This window comes from Protobothrops mucrosquamatus, unplaced genomic scaffold, assembly GCF_001527695.2.
Source record: "Protobothrops mucrosquamatus isolate PMUCROS unplaced genomic scaffold, P.Mucros_1.0 scaffold_184, whole genome shotgun sequence".
NCBI lineage: Eukaryota > Metazoa > Chordata > Lepidosauria > Squamata > Viperidae > Protobothrops > Protobothrops mucrosquamatus.
Genome location: NW_015386260.1, coordinates 38,933 through 59,172, shown reverse-complemented (window position 1 = coordinate 59,172; position 20,240 = coordinate 38,933). Strand labels below are relative to the sequence as shown.

Sequence of the window (20,240 nt, the reverse complement as noted above, 5' to 3'; positions counted from 1 at the left end):
CTGAAGAAGCAGCACCTCCAGGTATTATGTAATGTTGCCTAGCTCACTTCTTGAAGCATGGCATCTTAACAATTTCTGCAAGCTGTTCCTTTCAAGAGTCCCTGATAACTGGTATTCACTTGTATAGCCATGCAGTGAATGGCTGTAACACATACTCCGTGAGACGCAATAATCAATTTGTTTTTTTAAAAACAATCAAGAATCACAAGGTTATTGGTAAGATTTTTTTTTAATTAAACTTAGCAGTGTCTTATAAATTTTAAGTTATAGACAATCCATTGGCACTGCAGTAGTTGCACAGACATGAACAGCTGCTACTGGTAGGAAAATGTAAAAATAAAATGAAAAGGATCAACACTAATAAACCATAAAACAAATTTAAAATATGCTGTGAGAAAAGAGTCCTTATTATTTACAACATAAATCTAGTAAGTAAAGACTAGTATCTTGGCAAGAGCCGGGCTCCTATTTCTGCAGTGGATTAGATTATCAACTTTACATGATTCAGTGACTAGTCTTAATTAGTACTGTGAGCTTCTTTTGAAAGAAACCACTCTGCATTTCTTTCCCTTAACACAAAGCACTAGGGCAATATGAAAGTGGCACAGCACATGTGTGAGAAAGTATCAAGCTAGTCTCTGAAACAGCAACAATGGAAAATGGGCTGCCTGCTTTAGTGGTGGGTAAAAATAATTGCACTGAATGATAGCAAGAGGGGCAAATTTCAGGCCTCTACTTGGCAGGATGAACAGGTGGGCCCAATGCAGCAAGACTGACCTAAATGATGTTGTGATCTTAATGGCCAATTTTGTAAATCCAGAGTCTAAATTTATCTAAATAACATTGCTGAATATCACATGGGGTTTGAATTGCTGAATATTCAGCAGTTCCTCTATTAGAGAATATCTCAACTTTTAATAATAGATGCCATAAGGGGCTAATTTCAGTGGTGACTGTTTCCATGTCTATTTCCAGATATTGTTCTAGCCACAAAATTGGATTCCCAATACAAACTATACTCTTAAGATTGTAAGCATATGTATATTTACTTATTTAGTAGGAAATTCCATTCAACTATAAAGAATTTCCTTCTGAATAAGCATGCATAGAACTGCTCTGTTAACATGCATGCAATACAGTAAAGCTGAACCAATATGACATAGAAATACATTTTTTAAAAAAACCCACAAAAAAATCTATATACGCTGAAGAATTACACACCAGTATATTTTAAAGAACAGTGTATTACAATTGGGAAATGTACAATTATTTGACAATACTTTTTTGTAATTTTCAAAATTAGTTTAAATTTCAGCCAATACAACTAATTGATACAAAATGCTAAAAATCAATTATTTCAGAAATACTGATTAGGAATTAAGGGGAACAATACCATCAAAAATTTACCAGGCATAATTCTATCAGTGCTGTTAAAATATAAAATGGCAAAAACATTTTTGTTTGAAAATTATTTAATATTCCAAAATGCTTAAAATGTCTGGTACTATTTCAGTGCATGTGTCACATATGAAGGGAAATGCACTTATTTTCTGAAACTGACTTCCAAAAATATTTTTAGTTACATTATATTTAAATCATTAATATATCTCCCACATACCCAGAGAGACATTTGTGCTTAGATTAAATCTGAAATATTAGTCTTACCGTTTCATGCACACTCTGGTAAGAACCAATAATGTAGTGAACAATTAAAGAGAGAGATTTTTCTGATCTGTATCACCAAGCTGCAGATGAGACAGTAAAACGTTTGAATATAAAATGTAAATAGTATTTTTTTAAAAAAAAACACCACCTTTGGATATACTACTATTGTAGGATTCAATGCAAGAACAGGATAACAAATGAGCTTATCATCTCTAGGCAGCCAATTAGTATTGGCTCCATTTATCTCCAAACTGAAGAAAATGTCCATCTTGTCTCATATGTTCTGTAAGCACATACATATTTTCATTTTAAAAATCCACTACTGCAGATTATGGTATGCATTATTACACTAGTCCAGTAAAAGTGATCCAAATCCTTGGGGGATCTGTTTATCTCTTTCCCATCAGTTCATACACAAATGGCCTGCAAATAAGTAGAAATTCAAATCTCATAAATTAAGACAAACCAACTAGAATATTTTACTCAAAATCCATTCTTTCTGTATCATTGTGCCTTTTGAAGTTCCATTTTTTCTCACTTTTTTTTTTAAGAAAAGCAAACCCAAAACATAGGTAATTGTGCAGTTCCATACTATTAACCTTTCAATAAAAGTTGTGTCATTCAGTACTACTCCATTTTTGTTTGGGCAAATCTTTGATTTTGATTAAAATGTTACTATCCTTCCAACCATAGTAACAAATTTATGAAGGCCTTTTTTATTAATTATATAATTCATTTCTCTATATTGTTTCAGAACAAAAGAGCTCTATGGAAATATTAAAAAGATAACTCAAGAGTACTAATAGATTTTTTTTCTGATCATATATAATTAAAAGTGATTCTCTGTCAGTTAATAAATCTGAAGCTTCTAACATTTAATGTTAGATATTTAGGAAGGTAGGGTATTTTCTGTTCACGCTTAGAAAGACTTGCTATAAGTTGGAGCTTGATTTCTGTGCCACCTGTCCACCATGAACCTATAGTTCCTGATATCCAGATTTTGTATTTATTTTGATATGAAGGAGACAAATGAGTTTTGAACTGAAAAAGTAGGGTGGCTAACGCTTCAACCATGATTTCAAAGGCTACAGCCTTACTGTAATAAAAATGAGCCAGTCCTCAAATGATGGTGAGATGATGAATGGAAAAGGACACAAGAAAAGCCCCTAGTTTGCATGTTTAATTTTACTTTGACTTGAGGAACTTTCTGATAACAAAATTAGTATCATTAGATTTTCTAGCTGATTGCAAAAATCAAAATGCTGGAAAAATACTTTGGTTAACAGGATTCTCTAGCAAGATAATTCACATAGGGATATCTATTTTTCTCTTAGCCAAAAATGAATGATCAGCAACACATTTATTATTCAAAAAACAAATGAACATTTGTGTACATTTCTTTCTTCTATAGTGCTTTCTTTTATATTTCATACAATCAATTCTTCATATAATCAGTGTTTTAACTCTTATAATGAATTCTATGCCTAAGGATGGCTGTTGCCCTACAGGCCAAATCCCAGTTTCCGTTCAATATATATACAGAAGCCCCAACTGATAGTCCCTGAACATGTTTATAGTGCACAATCTAGTTAGGACACATGTTAGGTACTTCTAGTGAATGGTAAGTCAGTTGATAAAATACACTTCCTATGTTTAGTACAAAGACATAATGTACAATTGTCAGGCATGAAATTTTATTTTTGCCCTATTTGCAGAAATGGCTAGTGCCATTTAACATTTGGCCATTCTAATGCCTATTTGTTAAGTCCTTCTTCCATCCCCAAATATGTTCACCTCCCATTTTTACACCAATTCTTCTACTTAAAAGTATCTCCTAACTCATCAAATGTAAATGTCTTGTAATTTCAGGTAGAGATGTATGCATTTTTAGCTTTTAATTGTGGATGCTTTTATGTGAAACAAGTTCCACTGAAATCAACAGAACCTATTTCCAAGTAACTATATTTAGGGCTATAATATGTTTATTTCAGAGGTCTCCATGTAGATTCCAAAATCCATATAACTTTCATTAAGAAAGGCTTATCTATACATGTTGGGATCCTTCTCCAGGGAACTTTCCAAAATTTTCCATTTTGCATACTATGAAACTATGGCGTTCCCCTTTATTTTGTCTGCCTTAGAGATTTACTCTCAGATTAGAAAATTTGGGTATAACAAAGAGGTCCCACCATCCCCATTTTTTCATTAACAAATTATACATATGGCTAAATTTAATTCCAACAGATTTCAACAGTTCATAAGCAACAATTGACTTTCATGACTTATGACAAAGCTAGCTGAAAAGGGAGGCACATTATCAAGTTAATACCGCATTTCTTTTGTCTTTTTAAGGCTAGTACAGAATGCTGTTTCTGGTGGAAATATCTAAAAAGGCATCTTTTTGGCCATGTTTACAATGGCACACATTGTGGGCATAAAGGGCCAAACTCTGCCTTTGTTACAATAATATAAATCCAGCTATCCTAAAAATGGAGCACAATTTGGCTCAATACAAATTGGAATGGCAGAAGTCTTCACACTGGAAATACCTTCTGGATAACAAGTCCTTAATTTTCCCTCCCCCACCAGAAAAAGCTATATAGGAATTACGGTGAGGCAGGATGTTATGTTAGATACGAAATAAAAAGATCTCCTATCAGCATTTAGATGAAAAATACCATACTACCCAATACCAAACCATATTATGACAATGTCCATTATCAGACACTATAGTTGCAAAAATAACAAACACTTGTTATCTACGTATGCTTTTTTCCCTAAACCAACACAATTTGATCAACAAACCGTCTTCCTTGCCAGTTGTCTAATTTCAAAGCAGTTAAATGAGATACCATACTGGTGTCTTTTAGAGAAAGCATATATGTCTTTGCAGATACACCACAGAATAATTTTTCAGGTATAGTTTTACTAAAGTCCTGAAATTATAACAACTGTTGAAAGCAAGATGAGCTGGTTTTCAGAAAACAATACTCCTTATAAAGGTGTAAGCTGCTCCGTGTCTTAAAAAAGCAATGTCACCTAAATCTGACTGCCCTACTGAAGATGACCAGTGCAAATTTACAAATAAAATGACAGAGGAGGTACTATCTACAGGACATGAAACAATCAGAAGATAGACATCACTGTAATGTTAATTTATTGGAATGAGTGGTCTCTCCTCTCTCTTTTTCCAGATATTTGTTTTGCTTTCTGTCTTAGTTAGACGTGGTCTTCCCTGTTTCTTCCCAGGGGGAGGGCTGGCCTCATGCTTTTTTGCCTTGCTTTTTCTTCTTGGCATCTCTTCCAGGAGCTCTTGCTTTATGATGGGGTCATTATCTCCTTCTGGCATATGCTTCACAGCTTGATCCTCAGGGGTTGAAACCCTGGTCCCACATTCACTGGTACTCAGATCCAAGTCTTCTAGGTAAAGTATCTTAGAATGCTGCGTGCTTTTAATAAAGGTTTTCTCTCTCTCCAATTTTCGACTTGGGTTATGCTCATTCATGTCCACACCTGAGTCTAAGCTAGTATCATTGCTCTCAGTCTTCCTGCCCTTCTTCAGATCAATGAATGAATGCCTCACTTGAGCTATTGGTTTGCCATCTAATGACACAAACCATGCTCTTGGATGTGGACACTGTTTTCCTTTGGAAAGCTCCAGTAAGGTTTGCTCCGAAATGCCCTGAAGTTCTGATGAAAATGGTGTCATCACCACAGCTTCATTTAACGTTCCTGGGACAGAAACCGACTCCAGCAAGCTACTAGTGTAGCGGCCCCAGTTGGCAGTCTGAGGGGACAAGCCTTGTTGCCTATCTATAGCAACTGTTTCATCTCTGGAAGTTGGTTCCTGCAAGAGAACGTGCATTGGCATTTTGGGCAATGTCTGGGTATAATTTTCGTGACTCATACTCTCCATCACAGGGGTGTAGACTAACTGTCCTTTTCTTGGTAAAGTAGCTGACTTTGCAGCATGCAATTGCTCTTGGGAGTGAAATAGCTCAGATGTTTGAAGCATAGCAGCAGGCTGGCTATAGAGATGCATTAATTGTTCTGGGAGTGAAGAGAGCCCATAAATCTCCTCGGTCATTGGGAGATACTGATTCTGCTCTTGTGCATTTTGGGAAGGGGGAAGACTTCCACTGAGGTGTTTCACTGGCGGAAGGTGTCTCAAATCTGTTTTAACTTCCAAGGACTGGGGTGAGCTCCTACACTGGAGATTTTTACCAGAGAATTGGTACGGAGTACCTTCTGTGTAAACTTTAAAATTGTCTTGGGCTTTCCTCTCCTCACCTTCAGCTGAAACCCGTCTCTGGGGGCTGTAAGATGCTACTTTGGGTGAATACAATCTAGATTTGTCCTCTGGCTTCAAAGATCCTTTGGCTCCACCGATATGATTCATGTGAGTCGTTGAAGTTGTTTGGTCTTTTTTTAAAATGTCTGGTTTAGTTGGACTTTTCTTTCTCTTTTTTGGACGACCACATTTATCCCTAAAAAAAGAAGCAAAATAAAAAAAGAAATATTAAAACTACGCTTTAATGTATATCTATGCAATTAGTAATAGTCTAACACCACTAGGTTTGTTTATTTATGTAATTTATAAACTTATCTATATTGTAAAGGAAGAAAACATGCACTTAGTTTTGGATTTTACCAAATCATATGTACCTACCTATCTTTGAAGCAGACTAGCACCACCACTAAATCAATCAATCAATCAATCAATCAATCAATCTATCTATCTATCTATCTATCTATCTATCTATCTATCTATCTATCTATCTATCTATCTAGTTATCTAGTTATCTAGCTAGCTATCTCCATTTCTAGGCAGAGGAAAAAGATAGAGGAATAGAGCAAGCGAGACAAAAGGGAAGATAATGAGCACGGATATACTGTAGCATCTTTCAATCAATCAATCAATCAATCAATCAATCTATCTATCTATCTATCTATCTATCTATCTATCTATCTATCTATCTATCTATCTATCTATCTATCTATCTATCTATCTATCTATCTATCTATCTCTATTTAATTATACATTCAGCAAGATTCCTTAGCTTCAAAACCGGTATCAAAGAAGAGTGTTACGGAACGCTTAGGACAAATTAGCATTTCCTTTAGGCATAGAAAGTGGGCATTAAATTGAAAATCAATTATCTTTCAAAAACGAATCAACCTGAGCACTAATCCTATGCTTTCAAACAGTGCATACTGTCATTGGTTATGGCAAAAAAAATGCATTACCATCATTTTCCATCTTACCCACAATAGCAAAGCAGAAGTGCAAAGAACCCAGCAATGATGGTGACGGTGCCTCCTAATATCGCTGTGAGGAATACTGTGTGGTAGGCAGAGATATCTTTAGTAACCGTTGTAATAATGGAATCTGTGTTTTTAATCAGAGAAAGGAGATGCAGGGAGAGACGAAGAGAGGATAATAAAAGTTACTGGTTTTGTACTAGCACAGAAAGCATTCCTATCTTTCCTGACTGTTCTTCTGACGCTGGATCGTTCAGCATACAAGGAGACATGGATGCAAGCCTCCAGCAAAGACGGAATAGAGAGAGGTTCACATCAGGGAGCATGAGGTCCACAATTTATTTATTATAGAAGCAGTTTAATAGCAAAGCACTTAGACTTTTATACTGCTTCACAGTACTTTATAGCCCCCTCTAAGTGATTTATAGAGCCAGCATCTTGCCCCCAACAATCTGGGTCCTCCTTTTACCAACCTCGGAAGGATGGAAGGCTGAGTCTACCTTGAGCTGGTGAGAATCGAACTGCCAAACTGCAGGCAGCCAGCACTCAGCAGAAGTAGCCTGCAATGCTGCATTCTAACCACTGTGCCACCATGGTACGCAATAGTACCCAGAAGGCCCTGAGATCAGTTTCATTCATTGTCTCTACCAGTGTTTCTCAATCTTGGCAACTTTACGATGTGTGGACTTCAACTCCCAAAATTCTGGGAGTTGAAGTCCACACATCGTAAAGTTGCCAAGGTTGAGAAACACTGCAAGTCTATACTGATGTGGGTTCCACCTCAGTCAAAATCATTCAAGCAATATACCTACAAGTAGTTCGCGGGTTACAGCAGCAATTGGGATAAGAATTTGGCTGCTGTTGTGCCTTTAAGACCCCACAGATTGTTAAGCAGGAAGAGGTGGGAGTTCGAGGCAAAGAAGCCAGTGGGTGAGAGCTGCAGGTGAGAGCTATGAACAGGCAAATACTAGGGAAGGGAGGCAGGTGTGTAGGTTCAATGGGGGGCACTGCTGGGAGGCACTATGGAGTACAGGTGAACACCTAGGCCTGCACATGGGCAGGTGCCACAGTTGGGTGTTACAGAGCACACATGGGGGTACGGGTGCCACATTGGGTGAGAGGTGCCACAGGCAGGTATTATAGAAAGCAAGCTGGTGGAAGCAGGAGCAGTGGGAGCAGGAATGATTTGACACCTGATGGCTTTCCCATTGACTTTGCTTGTGGGGAAACCAGCAGGGAATGTCAGAAATCATGATTATGTGACTGTGGGCTCACTGCAATGTCATAATTGCAAGCCAGACAGCGGGCACCCAGACTACAATCATGTGACTGTGGGGATGCTACAACGGCTGGAACGCCAAGGAATGGCTGTAAATCCCTCTGAATCAGCACTGTCATAACTTTAAACCTTGCTGAATGAGTGGTTGTTACCAAAGGACTACCTATATAGAGAGAGCATTAATCCAACAAGATACATAGATCTGGATCATACTACACAAGTAAGGCATACTGTAAGCACATGCACTTGTCCTCCCTGCCGAAGGTTTAAATTCATGTTCAAGCAAAAATTTAATATCCAACCTGAGTAGACTGCATGTGGGAGTGAAGCTAATGTCCCCTCGTGCTTATTAGATTTTACAACATGTACTCTAATTGCACTAGGACAGGGGTCTTCAAACTTGGCCCTTTTATGACTTGTGGACTTCAACTCCCAGAATTCCTCAGCCAGGCACCCTGGCTGAGGAATTCTGGGAGTTGGAAGTCCACAAGTCATAAAAGGGCCAAGTTTGAAGACCCCTGCTCTAGGAACTCTTTCCTAGGCTCTTGTTAGGAACTGAATTATCATGTGTGCTAGATGTTTACTAATATAAATCTGTGCATATCTTGTAATACCTAATTGCACTTACTTCGATATCATTTAAGATATTACAAGACCCCAATTTATTATGACCCAAAGTCTTATTTCATAAGCCTAAAGAAACTCCACCTTCAACATAAACAAGAGATAAATCTCATCATCCCAATTAAATTTGGGAAGAGTTCTATGTCTTGTGTGCTGACTTTGTGAAAGTAATAAAAATTAAGACAGACATAAAATATTTTCCATTTTCCCAGTTTACCTCTAGTTCCAGGCAATGGGGCTGCTATCCAATATCCCAGACTTGCAGCAGTATATGTCCATACTAAGTGATCATCCATGTTCTTTACCATTCCCAGGCCACGGTTAATCCAAGCACCTGGTAAGACAAAAAAAAAAAAAAAGAGAGAGATGTATTCTTTCAGACTTTCAACTAAAAATGGATAAATCAAACTTTAGGCAACTCTTTTATACTCATAATTACATACTCATAATAAATGTATTAGAGGCAGATCCATCTAGTCCAGCATTGTTTTTCTAAAAGTAGTTAAAGATGTACTGCTCTATCTTTAATACCTAGAACAAGGTAGGCCTCATTTAAAAACAAGTGGGTCTACCACTATACAAAGTTAGGATAGCCCTATATAGTACCCCTGGGCATCACATGATCATGTCTCAGGCAGGCCAGTTTTATGACAGGTCGCATGGTCACGTGACTCTTTTTTGCCGGTTTCAAATGAATGGGTTTGCTTTACGGCTATAGTATTTGCTTAACAAACCACCGCAAAAAAGGCTGGAAAATTGCTTCTGATCACATGGGTGTCTCCACTTATGGCCACAATGATTTACAATCATAATTTCAGGCTCAATTAGGATCATAAATTAGGATCATATAAACCTATATTCCAAGTTATGCCTCAAAGCAGCTAAGCATTTATTATTAAAATGTAGACCTTAGCTCAGACATGTCAAACACAAGGCCCTCTGCTGCCTGACATTGTTGGCCCCCACGTGCTTGCCACCTGTGCGCGTGCTGGTGAGGCGAGGCAAGTGGCAGGGTAGGGGTAATGCCACACCGCGGCCCCTGCACTTGGCTCCTGCCCTCCAAACTCATCCTCCAACTCCACTGCACATACAGGAACCTCCCACCTGCCGCCCCATCTGCGATGGCCCTGGTGTACAGGAAGGGCATGGAGCCATCCCCAAAAGGCAGCTGGGAGTCCACAGCCCACGCAACACAGGTGGGTCCGAGCGCTGCAACCACTAGGCCGGTCCTCCAAGGAGCAGGCGGAGACAGAGTGTGGAGGGGGGTATGGATGCTGCGGGTAAGTGGAAAGTGCTATAGATGGATGCTAGGGAGCTTGGACAGGTCTCAGGGGGCCTCAGGTAGGTCGGTGTGGGAGGGCAGGGAGAGGCTTCAGGCAGGCGGGATTGTGCTGCAGTTGGGCAGGAGGTGCTACAGACTATGATCCCTGGGATCTGGTACTCCACAATGGACTTCTCCCCCCCCCCCAAAAAAAAAAAAGTGGTGAGAGCTTGTTACTGGGGAACCTGTAACTTTCCCTGCTGGCTTCCTCTTTGTTTGTGAGAAACTGACCAGGAAGATCACAAATGGTGATCACATGACATCCCTCACTACAACATCATAATTGTTAAGTTGGATACCAGAGTGGCCAGATTGCAATCACAAGGCTGTGGGGATGCCGCAACGGGTACAACTTGAAAAAAAGGTCGTATGTTTATTTTTTTCAACTCTGCCACTGCTTTGAATAGTCACTGAATGAAGAGACATAAACTGAGGACTATCTGTAGACTGGAACCTGTACTCAAAAACTGGAAATAAGCATCCTGGATCAGCTGGATTTGCATCTAAGAAAGCATATTTAGAATAATCTCAATTGGGATTTTTTTATTTTTATTTTTACAAATAAAGGAAGCTGACAAAAACTAAGCTTTCTTCCAATCATAAGCAATACTATTTGGCTATAAGAAAGCACTCACCAGTTTTCATATCAAAAGTCCAGGCTGAGATAGGTTCCCCTGCTTTTACCTCACTTGTAGGCAGAAGAGGTAAGGTGAGCTGAATGGAGCCATCCACTTGCAGTTCTTTCCCACCTGAAAATACCTTTACGCATATTGCAGCAAGGGGGGTCAATTCAATACTTTTGAAACCTAAACATACAGAAAAGGTGGTGTTAACTTACTTTTCCTGATAATGGGAACATATAATAGTTTTGAGGCAGCTTCATAAAATGAGTGCTATTTCCAAGTCATAGAGGTTGTTTTTTTCCCCATCTCCTATGGGCTCCTGTCAAACTACTATTATAGCTATTTAATCTGAACCCGGGAATATCCCACTCCTGGAATAGAGGCAAAAGTGCTTCTGCATACTGCATACTGGAAATGCTAGCTTTGTTTTATTTAATGTTTTGTTACATTCCAATCAACAGATACATACATGGATTGTTATGACTGTAAAAAAAAAGGTGACATTTACCGTAGTTGTTGATTAAAGTAATCATGTGTGAATTTAAAAACAGAATGAGTACTGTCAAGATTTTAGTATCTTTTTTGAAAAAAAGCAGATGGTCATCCTCCTCTATAGCTTATTTTCTGCTGAGCAACCCCCCTTTTCCTTTCACCTGTATTTTTCTAATTATCTGATTGTCAAATTAGATTGGAGGTAAAATTAGCCCACTAAAATAAAAATAAACATATGCTCTCATGAGCTTCATTTCATTTGAGTTTAGAAATGTGGGCAATATCGAACTTAACCACCAGATGGAGATAAAAACAGAAAAGCAGTTACATTTCCAACTGCTCGTAATTAAATATCAAAGCATGTTTTAGAATGACACCCAATCCAAGAGAGAGATTAAGAAGTGACAGATCCCATTCACCACCCAGGAAGGCTTTGGCAAGTGTAATTTCTATTTTTCAAGGAACATTGGCATGTGAATACTTGCCAATGGATTGATACAGCAAAAGGGACCAAGCACCAGTTCTGATTTGTAGAGAGTTTTATCTCTGGAGGCATTCAAGCCAAGCAAGCAGTACTGTAAATTGGCTCACCTTGATTGAATTTATTGATCTGATACTCCTTTCAAGCCAAATGACCTAAGCCAATCGTGCAAGGTTATTATGAACAGTGACTTTTGCATGGGAGGTCATTTGATACTATCAAAGAATAACGAATCCGTCTTACATCTACCTCAGTATTGCCTAAGCTGGGATACAACAGCTTTCCACATATTCAGACAATTGCTATCAATGAGAAGTATTAGATACTTCATGAGGTAATCTTATTTCCATTTTTGTACAAGGCTATACTACATGAACAAGTTACAGAAATAAATGTACTGATACCAGCCCTATGAAGGGCTATGTGCAGCACAGTCTTATACACATTTAATCAGAAGTCTGATTTAATTGACATTATTTTTCTTATTGATCAAAAAATGTTATTTCAACAAGTTTTATAGGAAACAGAAAAAAGTACTAAAAAGTTAATACATTAAAAACCTATATAAAAATAAAGAGGAAGCTGTCTATTCTCTTTTTTTTTCCCTAAAGAATTTGCAAAGCTGTATGCATAGAAAGTAATCTGGAAAATAACAAACAATGCAAGGAACTGCCTTCAATCATTTACTCCAGAAATGGAGTAAATGAATCTTTGGTACCAAAAACAGAGGTAGAAACTAGCCATCTTCCTTTAATCTATTTTAAAGCTATACCCTGTATGCTAGGGGTGTCAAACTGCTGGTTTCATTATACTGAAGCCGCACCCACCCCATTGCCGGCAATGCAAAAAGGGTTGCAATACCTCGCAACACGTCACGTGACGTGGCAAGTTTGACACCTGTGCTGTATGCACTTATTTGGGAGCATTGCAGGTAATTAATTAATCAGGCCACATGAAGCTGAAAGACAATAACAGCCACACGGCAATGCCCCTCCAGCACCAAAACATTCATAAACTACTGCATGCCCTTAGGATTGAAATTGTTTTTATTTTAATGCACATATAAATTATTTGAAAGAAACACCAGAAATTTCAATATAATCTAAAGATGAAAAACAGAATGCCCTAACTGTACCCTGTTAGCTAGTCCTTTAAATGCAAAAGGGGAAGTTATGTATTACTGATTCCATCCGTGTTCATCTCCCTGTACTGGAGCTTGGAACAGATGAAAAAAACTAGACAGATGTATCTCAACCACCCAAGACCTACCAGGTAATGGCTGATACTAGACTTCATTATTACTATACTCATTAATGAATTCATAATGACTTCCAGGTATTTAACAAAGAAGAAGGTACTGAACTTTTGAGAGTATGTGTATACCTTACCTCCAAATTCCAAGCTATTTCTTAGAGCTACTAATGTTACAATTGTTGGATTGTAGGGGCTCTCTCAATTTGATTTTTCATTTGCACACATTTCATAGCCAAATTCCTAGATACCCAAAACATATCAATTCTTTAAAAAAAATGGTGCTTTTCAAAAAAGTAAGTATATTTTTTGCATCACCGTTTTTGTATCTCCGTGCATCTAAATTGTCCACCTCATCAAAAAGAACTTTTGATAGTTTCCCTTGGGTTGTTTTAATATCTTTTTCAGAGGCTCTGTCCTTTCGGGGACAAATTACTCCATTCCACTCTCCCATTAAATATCCACTTTCATATGGTAAGTCCATTGATTTAGTCATAATTTCTTTGTAAAAAGTAACTTTGTCTTCATTTGGAGCATAAATTCTCATTCTCAAAATATTGGCCATAGGTAAAGCAGCTTCCACCCACACATGTCTACCATGATCCTCAGTCAGTATCAGTTCTGGTTGTTTAGAAGTTAAGTTTGTTGTTTAAGTTGCAATGCTGCAATTGCAACTAGAAACTAACCAGCAATTTAACAATACTATATGTTATTTCAAATGTGCAAAATTTATTGTAACTTCGAACCATCATTAAATGGACGGTAGTAAATTGAGGACTACCTACACTTTCTCTTAAATGGTAGGGAAAAGGGGGAGTATTATTAACATGTCAATTATGCAATAAACTTTCCTGCTGGCTAAAGTTACTATCTCAAAAACACTGAAAAACTAAGGTAAATCTTTTTTCCCCCAAATACATGATTTATTTAAAAAACAACCAAACCACAGAAACTTTGAGGAATATTTTAATTAAACATTGTTTTTTTATTCACATTTTCCTCCTTTATGTTGCTACATTAATAAAGTATAGATTAGCTTTTTCTGCAGCAGAAATATTGAGTACAGATGCCTAAAATGTATTTCTCCTTCAAATAATATATGCATCTATGATCTACTGTCAAATTAATATAAACGTCATTTCTTCTCTTTTTGGTTTATTTTTTTTTCACTTATCGTCTTTATCATTTTTCCCTATTGCTGATGTATATCTGTTTCATTAGAATGAAAAATAAACATAACATTTCAAGTAGGGATATGCTGGGCATTTTGGCTTTGGAACTGCAGTACATCTGTAACATAAAGCATACCATCACTACATAATTTTATCAGCTCATAGACTCAAGGATAATGGCTCCTTATGTCTGCTAAATATCTCAGTCAACCATTACTCATCTAGAAGGTTACATTCAAGGCCCACAATAAGGGGATAAGTACTGGCATAGAGCTTTTAAAGATGAGGTAAGAAGGATAAAACCTCAAGAATTAATGATCAGTCTGACCTACCTGATTTATTTAAAAGAATCCCTGTTGTATAGAAAAAATGTTCCACTTTTAAAAACTGTTGCGGCACTGTAAGATACGCTGTTACATTAGTGATATGGTGGTTCACAGGAAGTTTAATTAGGTATTTTGGAAACTGAACACTTGGCTGAGATTTCGCATCTGAAAAATAGGTAGAATTTTAAACCAGGAATTTAGCAATGCTTTGTTTAAATAATCTTATAACCAAATAAGAAATACTTGTTATTTTTTTAACTCTTTCCAAGCAATTACATATACTTGAAAATATTCTGGAAATACGCTACATGAAAGCTAACATTAGAAAAGATGATATCGTAAAAGACAAAGCAATGATGTATACAGCACCCAATTACTAAGGTGATACAAACAGAGTTTATAGAGCTTTCTAAAAATATAACCAAACCCCCCAAAAAAGTTCTTCCTAACAAAAACATTCTTGTTCTGTTTTTGTCATCTTTAATCCCAGTTCAGAATGCTCCATCATCATTTATACTTTAATTCTAATCTGAAATAGATTTTGACAGGAAAATCAAGAGAGAATATTTGCCCCAGTCCTTTTTCAACTGCAAATAAAAGACAAACAATACAAAGTAAGAATTGTCTACTGCTTTCATTTGACACATTTGTTTTCCTTCATTTTTATCTTTGCGACCAGCAATTTTTCTGTAAGTAACAAAAAATCTCCTGTAGCACATTAAATACTAATGCGTAACAGTACCGCATGTCAGACCTTTTCGCTCTGAAGTGCCACATCTAAACACATCCTATATGGGGAGCAACAGGATGGCACCCTGACAAGACCAAATGGCCTTGAGGTGCATAGAGCTCCAAGATCTGGGACTTTACACCTATCTAGTTCTGGATGGGGTTGCACTACCTCAGAAAGACACAGTTTGCAACTTGAGGTTTTTCCCTGGATTCATGACTCCTAATCAAAGAGCGGGTGGCAGTTACAGTTAGGACAGCTTTTGCACAACTTCGGTCGGTGTGCTATTTGAAGCTTTTCTGGGATCAGGAGTCATCTCATGTTTGGACCACTGCAACGTGCTCTACATGAGGCTGCCCTTGAAGAGCATTCAGAAGCTTCAACTGGCGCAGAGTGCAGTGGAGTGGGCAGTTCTTGAGGTCCCTAGGATGACCCATGTCACACCAATGCTCTGCAAGGTGCACTGGCTACCGGTCTACTTCTGGGAGCAATTCAAGGTGTTGGTTATTACCTTTGAAGCCCTGCAGGGCATGGGCCCAGGTTCCCTGAGGAACTACCACACCCCACTGGGACTGGCCCGCCAGACCTACGCCAGCACAGGAGGCATGCTGGAGGCCCCGTCAGCTAAGAAATTTTGGCAGGCAGCGCCTAAGAGAAAAACCTTCTTTGCCATGACTTTGGAACATCTTGACCCCTGAGATAAGATCGGCTCCCATCCTCCTGACCTTCCACAGGAGCCCGAAGACCTGGCTCTGCGAGATGGCTTGGGGCCCTAATGGGGAGCATCACACTGGAGGCGGTTGATGAATTAAGAGGCAATCCTGCCTTCCCCCCTCTGCACCTTTTGTTCCTTCCCTCCCTCATCTTTTAATTAAAAAGATTTAGAGATCTTTGTATGTTATGATTTTAATGTTTTAGGCTGCCAGCCGCCCAGAGTCATTTCATTATGAGATAAGTGGCAAATAAATTTTAATGAATAAACACATCCACAAGATCTGAGTTTTTTGCTCAAATGTTGAAATCAGTGTTATGCTGGCACAATGCCAAGAACCTGAACTGTGATCATGCGACCATGGGAATGCTGCAAATAACCACAATTTAAAAGGATTGGTCATAGGTGTTCTTATTTAGTGCTACCATTAACTTTCCAAAGGTCACTGAACAAAGGGTTGATATGTGAGGACTATCTGTGTAAACTATAACATGAACAAAATTGTCCTTGCAATCTTGCATTTGATTCAATCCCTTAGCTTTAAATTCATTACTTTCTTCTAACTCCTTATTACTATTTAATTTTAAACTTCTTGACTCTAACAAAAAAACTAATTCTATTTATTACTATTTAATCAAGGAGACAGATTCGTAATATTAGTCAAAATAGAAATGTTTATACTTCCAAAGCAATAAACGAATAATATGCATTTAAGTGCTGTACTCAAGAGGATATATTATTTGAGTTAGACAGAGAAGACACAAGTGCAAGATCTTGTTTTTCTCAATATCCAACGTCCATTTTCTTTTCTCTTAGGATATGGTGTAAATACTAAAAAAAAACACCATTATTTTAAAAAAAATAAAAAACCCAGAAAAGGTAGCACTAATTAAATCACCTTTACTTCTCAAACAAGACACAGGTGAAAGAACATCAGTTGTTATAAAAACAGCAACAACAATAGCCCTTTGTTCCTTTTTTCTCAAGAGATGTTTCTCAAAATATCTCTTATTTTGCATCTTGCGTTTTAGACAGCAAACCTGGAGAAGCTGGATTAATTTAATTTATATGCAGTGACCCATTAACATTCCCTCATTAGATAGAGGAATGGAAAAGGAGAGGTGTTGATAAAAATGTGTGAAGGCGGCTTTCAGACAGCTTTTTCCTTGCTTGCCACATGTAGCAGAGAGAGATCCTTCAAGAAGACAATTTCCATCTTCAACACAAATAGATGGAGCAAAACAGGGGCATGAACGCCAACAGTTCTATAAGCCATTCATTGTGGATTACCACTGAACTGAAACAATACAACCCCTATTTTAGTGCTGAAAAGAACCCATTCTAGAATGGCATTAAAATGACTACGTATGATGTTGTGGTAAAGAAGGGTGTGACTAGGGCTTAGGACTCTCAGGCTCTAGTCATCTCTCTCTTTTGTGTTTGAAACAGTCACTGCCTCTCAACTTAACCTCCATTACTGAGCTTCCAAGAGGATCAACATAAGGCCAGAAAAGACCCGCATCTTCTGTCCAGCCAACAAATCCATTAACACGAATTAGCAAATTAAGCATTTAATAGAAGTCTGCAATTGTTGTTTTATTAAAATATAAAATAATTAAAATGCCTCTAACTCTTTGTATCTATTGCTGGCAGCCCCTGCTTAAAAACACAAGCTGGAAACCGTACCGACTTCAGCACGTGGCTATATCTTAAGAGGAAATGGTTTGCAAACATGGGTATGTTCTGTTGCTACTTACCAGATAATTTCCCAGTGATTAAAACTGTATCATCAAATAGCCATATATTTGCCTGGCTTTGGGGGAACAATGAAAGTGTAACAGATGAATATACTGTGGGAGATAAAATAATAATATATTATTACATAAGTATGTATTATAACACTGTTGCCATGAAGAGTAGTAAATAGATAGAAAAAGCTATATCCTCTGAAAAACATGATTATACTGATTTTGATTAAGTAAAGCAAAGGTTCAATTCCATTTAGCAGACTTCGGATACAAGGGGATCATCACCTTTCATTTTGGACAAAGGATGCCTCTTGCTTGGTAAAGAAGAGTCACACAAGTTACTTTTCTCAGGGCTCTGCTAAATTAAGTTTTTCTCATAATAAAACTTTCATTGCATGATCATTGGATGAGAAAAGTCCTAAGTTTCTCAACACTTTTTAATATTTTTCTATAAATCAACTCATACACTTACCATACTTTATTTTAAAAAATAATGGAAATTTATAGATTTTTGTACAGGTTTAATACATTTGATTGTATAGAAAATTTTATGTATGACATTAACTAACAATGGAAAAAGTATGGAGGTAACTTCAGCTAAGATTTAGGAGTATAGATGTACTAGTAGGAATCTGATTTTTACAGAGATCAGGATAGGATTTGCGTTCCTTTTTTTCTTGCCTTGGGGAGAAGGAAATAGAAGCTTTATGTCATATTGAGCATGATTCTTTGCAATTTTGCTAGACAGGCTCTTTACCTTTTGGGTGAAGAATATATTCAGATTTTTTATTCATATGTATCTTAATAAAAAATTGGAGTTTTCAATACATACATTCCCAACAGACAAACTTAACATGGATTGTAAGTTTACATTTCATCTCTAAATGTGCTATTTTTAAAAAAAGTAATCTAATATGTGTACAGTATATTAAGTGTAAAACGTTTCCATCTGTCCTGTTTGCCATCGTTCGCTCCCTAGAGACTAAAATGGACGTTCTGAAACTTGAGCTGGCCACGAACAAGGAGTGTATATCGCAGGTGGTTGACCCTTTGAGAGCTGTATGTAACAAAATTTCATTTTGATGTATGTCGATTGGTGTACATTCAAAGTGACAATAAAGTTGTTGTTGTTGTTATTATTATTATTATTATTATTAAAAACCATTTGACTGGATTATTTGGTACTAATTTTATATCTATCTCAAGACTGTGAAATGCAGCTTTTCAGTTTAAACTGAGCATGATCTATTTTATATTTTATATGAGTAAATATATAAGGAATACTTTTAGTATTCTTCCATGGGAGGAAGAATGAATATATGTCCATTTATGTATGCAGAATGTCCCATGCTGTTAGTTGAAAACACAAGTTATCCTCAACAAAGATTAGACCGGATGATACAACAAGAAATAGAAATCCAAAAAACTGGGAAAGCCAATGAATGCAAATTATACATAAATGGCAAAAAAACAGAGCAAATACATGAAATTTTGTACCATGGTAGAACATTCAGTAAAGAGGAAAAAACAAATTGACAAAATGTAACTGTGCAAAGGCACAGATAGTATATCACATGTGGTCTGTTGTGAGAAATGAGTGTTTTATTAAAACAACAAATGTCTGTGCATAAGAGCATGCTTCTACTCATTTTATTATATGGAAGTGAGGATTTGGTATGTTAGGAGGAACAAAGGTAAATTTAATGCAATGAGAATGGATTAGTTAAATGATAAATAAAAGAAATTGGGTGAAGACTGAAAGGGTGATGAATGTAGAAAAAAACAGAAATAAGTGACCAGTATGAAATAAATAAATTAATTGTTTTGCTCAGCAAAAATGAAAACTGAATCACAACAAATACAAAAAAAGAGGATAAATGAATAGAAGGAAGAGGAAAACGGAGAAAGTAAAGGCTAGATGAAAAGTACATGCCACCTAAATTACCTAAAAATTGGTTTAAAGAAAATATTTCTTGTAGCTTATTTACTTACTTGGCATTCTCCCAGTTTTCCAAGGTAAAGATGTTAACATATAACCATCTTTATAAGAAACAATGGTTAAACTCAGACCTAGCTGATAGGGAACCTGTATCAATACTGCTCCATTTTTTCCAGTTAGAGTAGAATTTGTTTTAGTATAGTTGACAAAGACGTCTACAACAGCTTGGTGTAGATATTGATGACTGATTATATCATTAACTTGCACTTTTAGGGTAAACATAGGTCCTAAAAGAAAGGAAAGAAAAGAAAAGAGCAATCTCAATTATTTTAATTACTTTTTTTAAAAAAAGAATGGGTCTTTGATTTCTTGGGGATGCACTTTTCAACATCTAGAAAAATATTTGCAGGTTTCACGACTTGAGAGAAAGCAAAACACGATTCATATTACTGGATTGCTGAGACTTCTACAGAGAAATATATCTATGCATTTTCTTACTTATATCCCATAAAGAGTGCACTGATTTTGCATATCCATAAGGATGATTCATGCATATTTCCACCCTCAAGTGAAAAAGTGGAGAGGAAGAAAAAGTGTGAAGTGAACTATGGCACA

General features: G+C 37.0%; 1 protein-coding gene across 1 annotated transcript; it reads right to left on the bottom strand.

Moving 5' to 3' along the window:
* Positions 1–4,811: 4,811 nt before the first annotated feature.
* Positions 4,812–19,907, bottom strand: FAM171B (family with sequence similarity 171 member B). Its single transcript, XM_015824088.1, has 7 exons — positions 19,679–19,907; positions 17,696–17,788; positions 14,503–14,661; positions 10,787–10,957; positions 9,048–9,164; positions 6,931–7,054; positions 4,812–6,152 (listed from the first exon to the last, which is right to left on the bottom strand). Exons 1-7 carry the CDS (start codon positions 19,905–19,907, stop codon positions 4,817–4,819), a joined length of 2,229 nt encoding a protein of 742 aa, XP_015679574.1. The 3' UTR covers positions 4,812–4,816.
* Between the last annotated feature and the right edge of the window lie 333 nt (positions 19,908–20,240).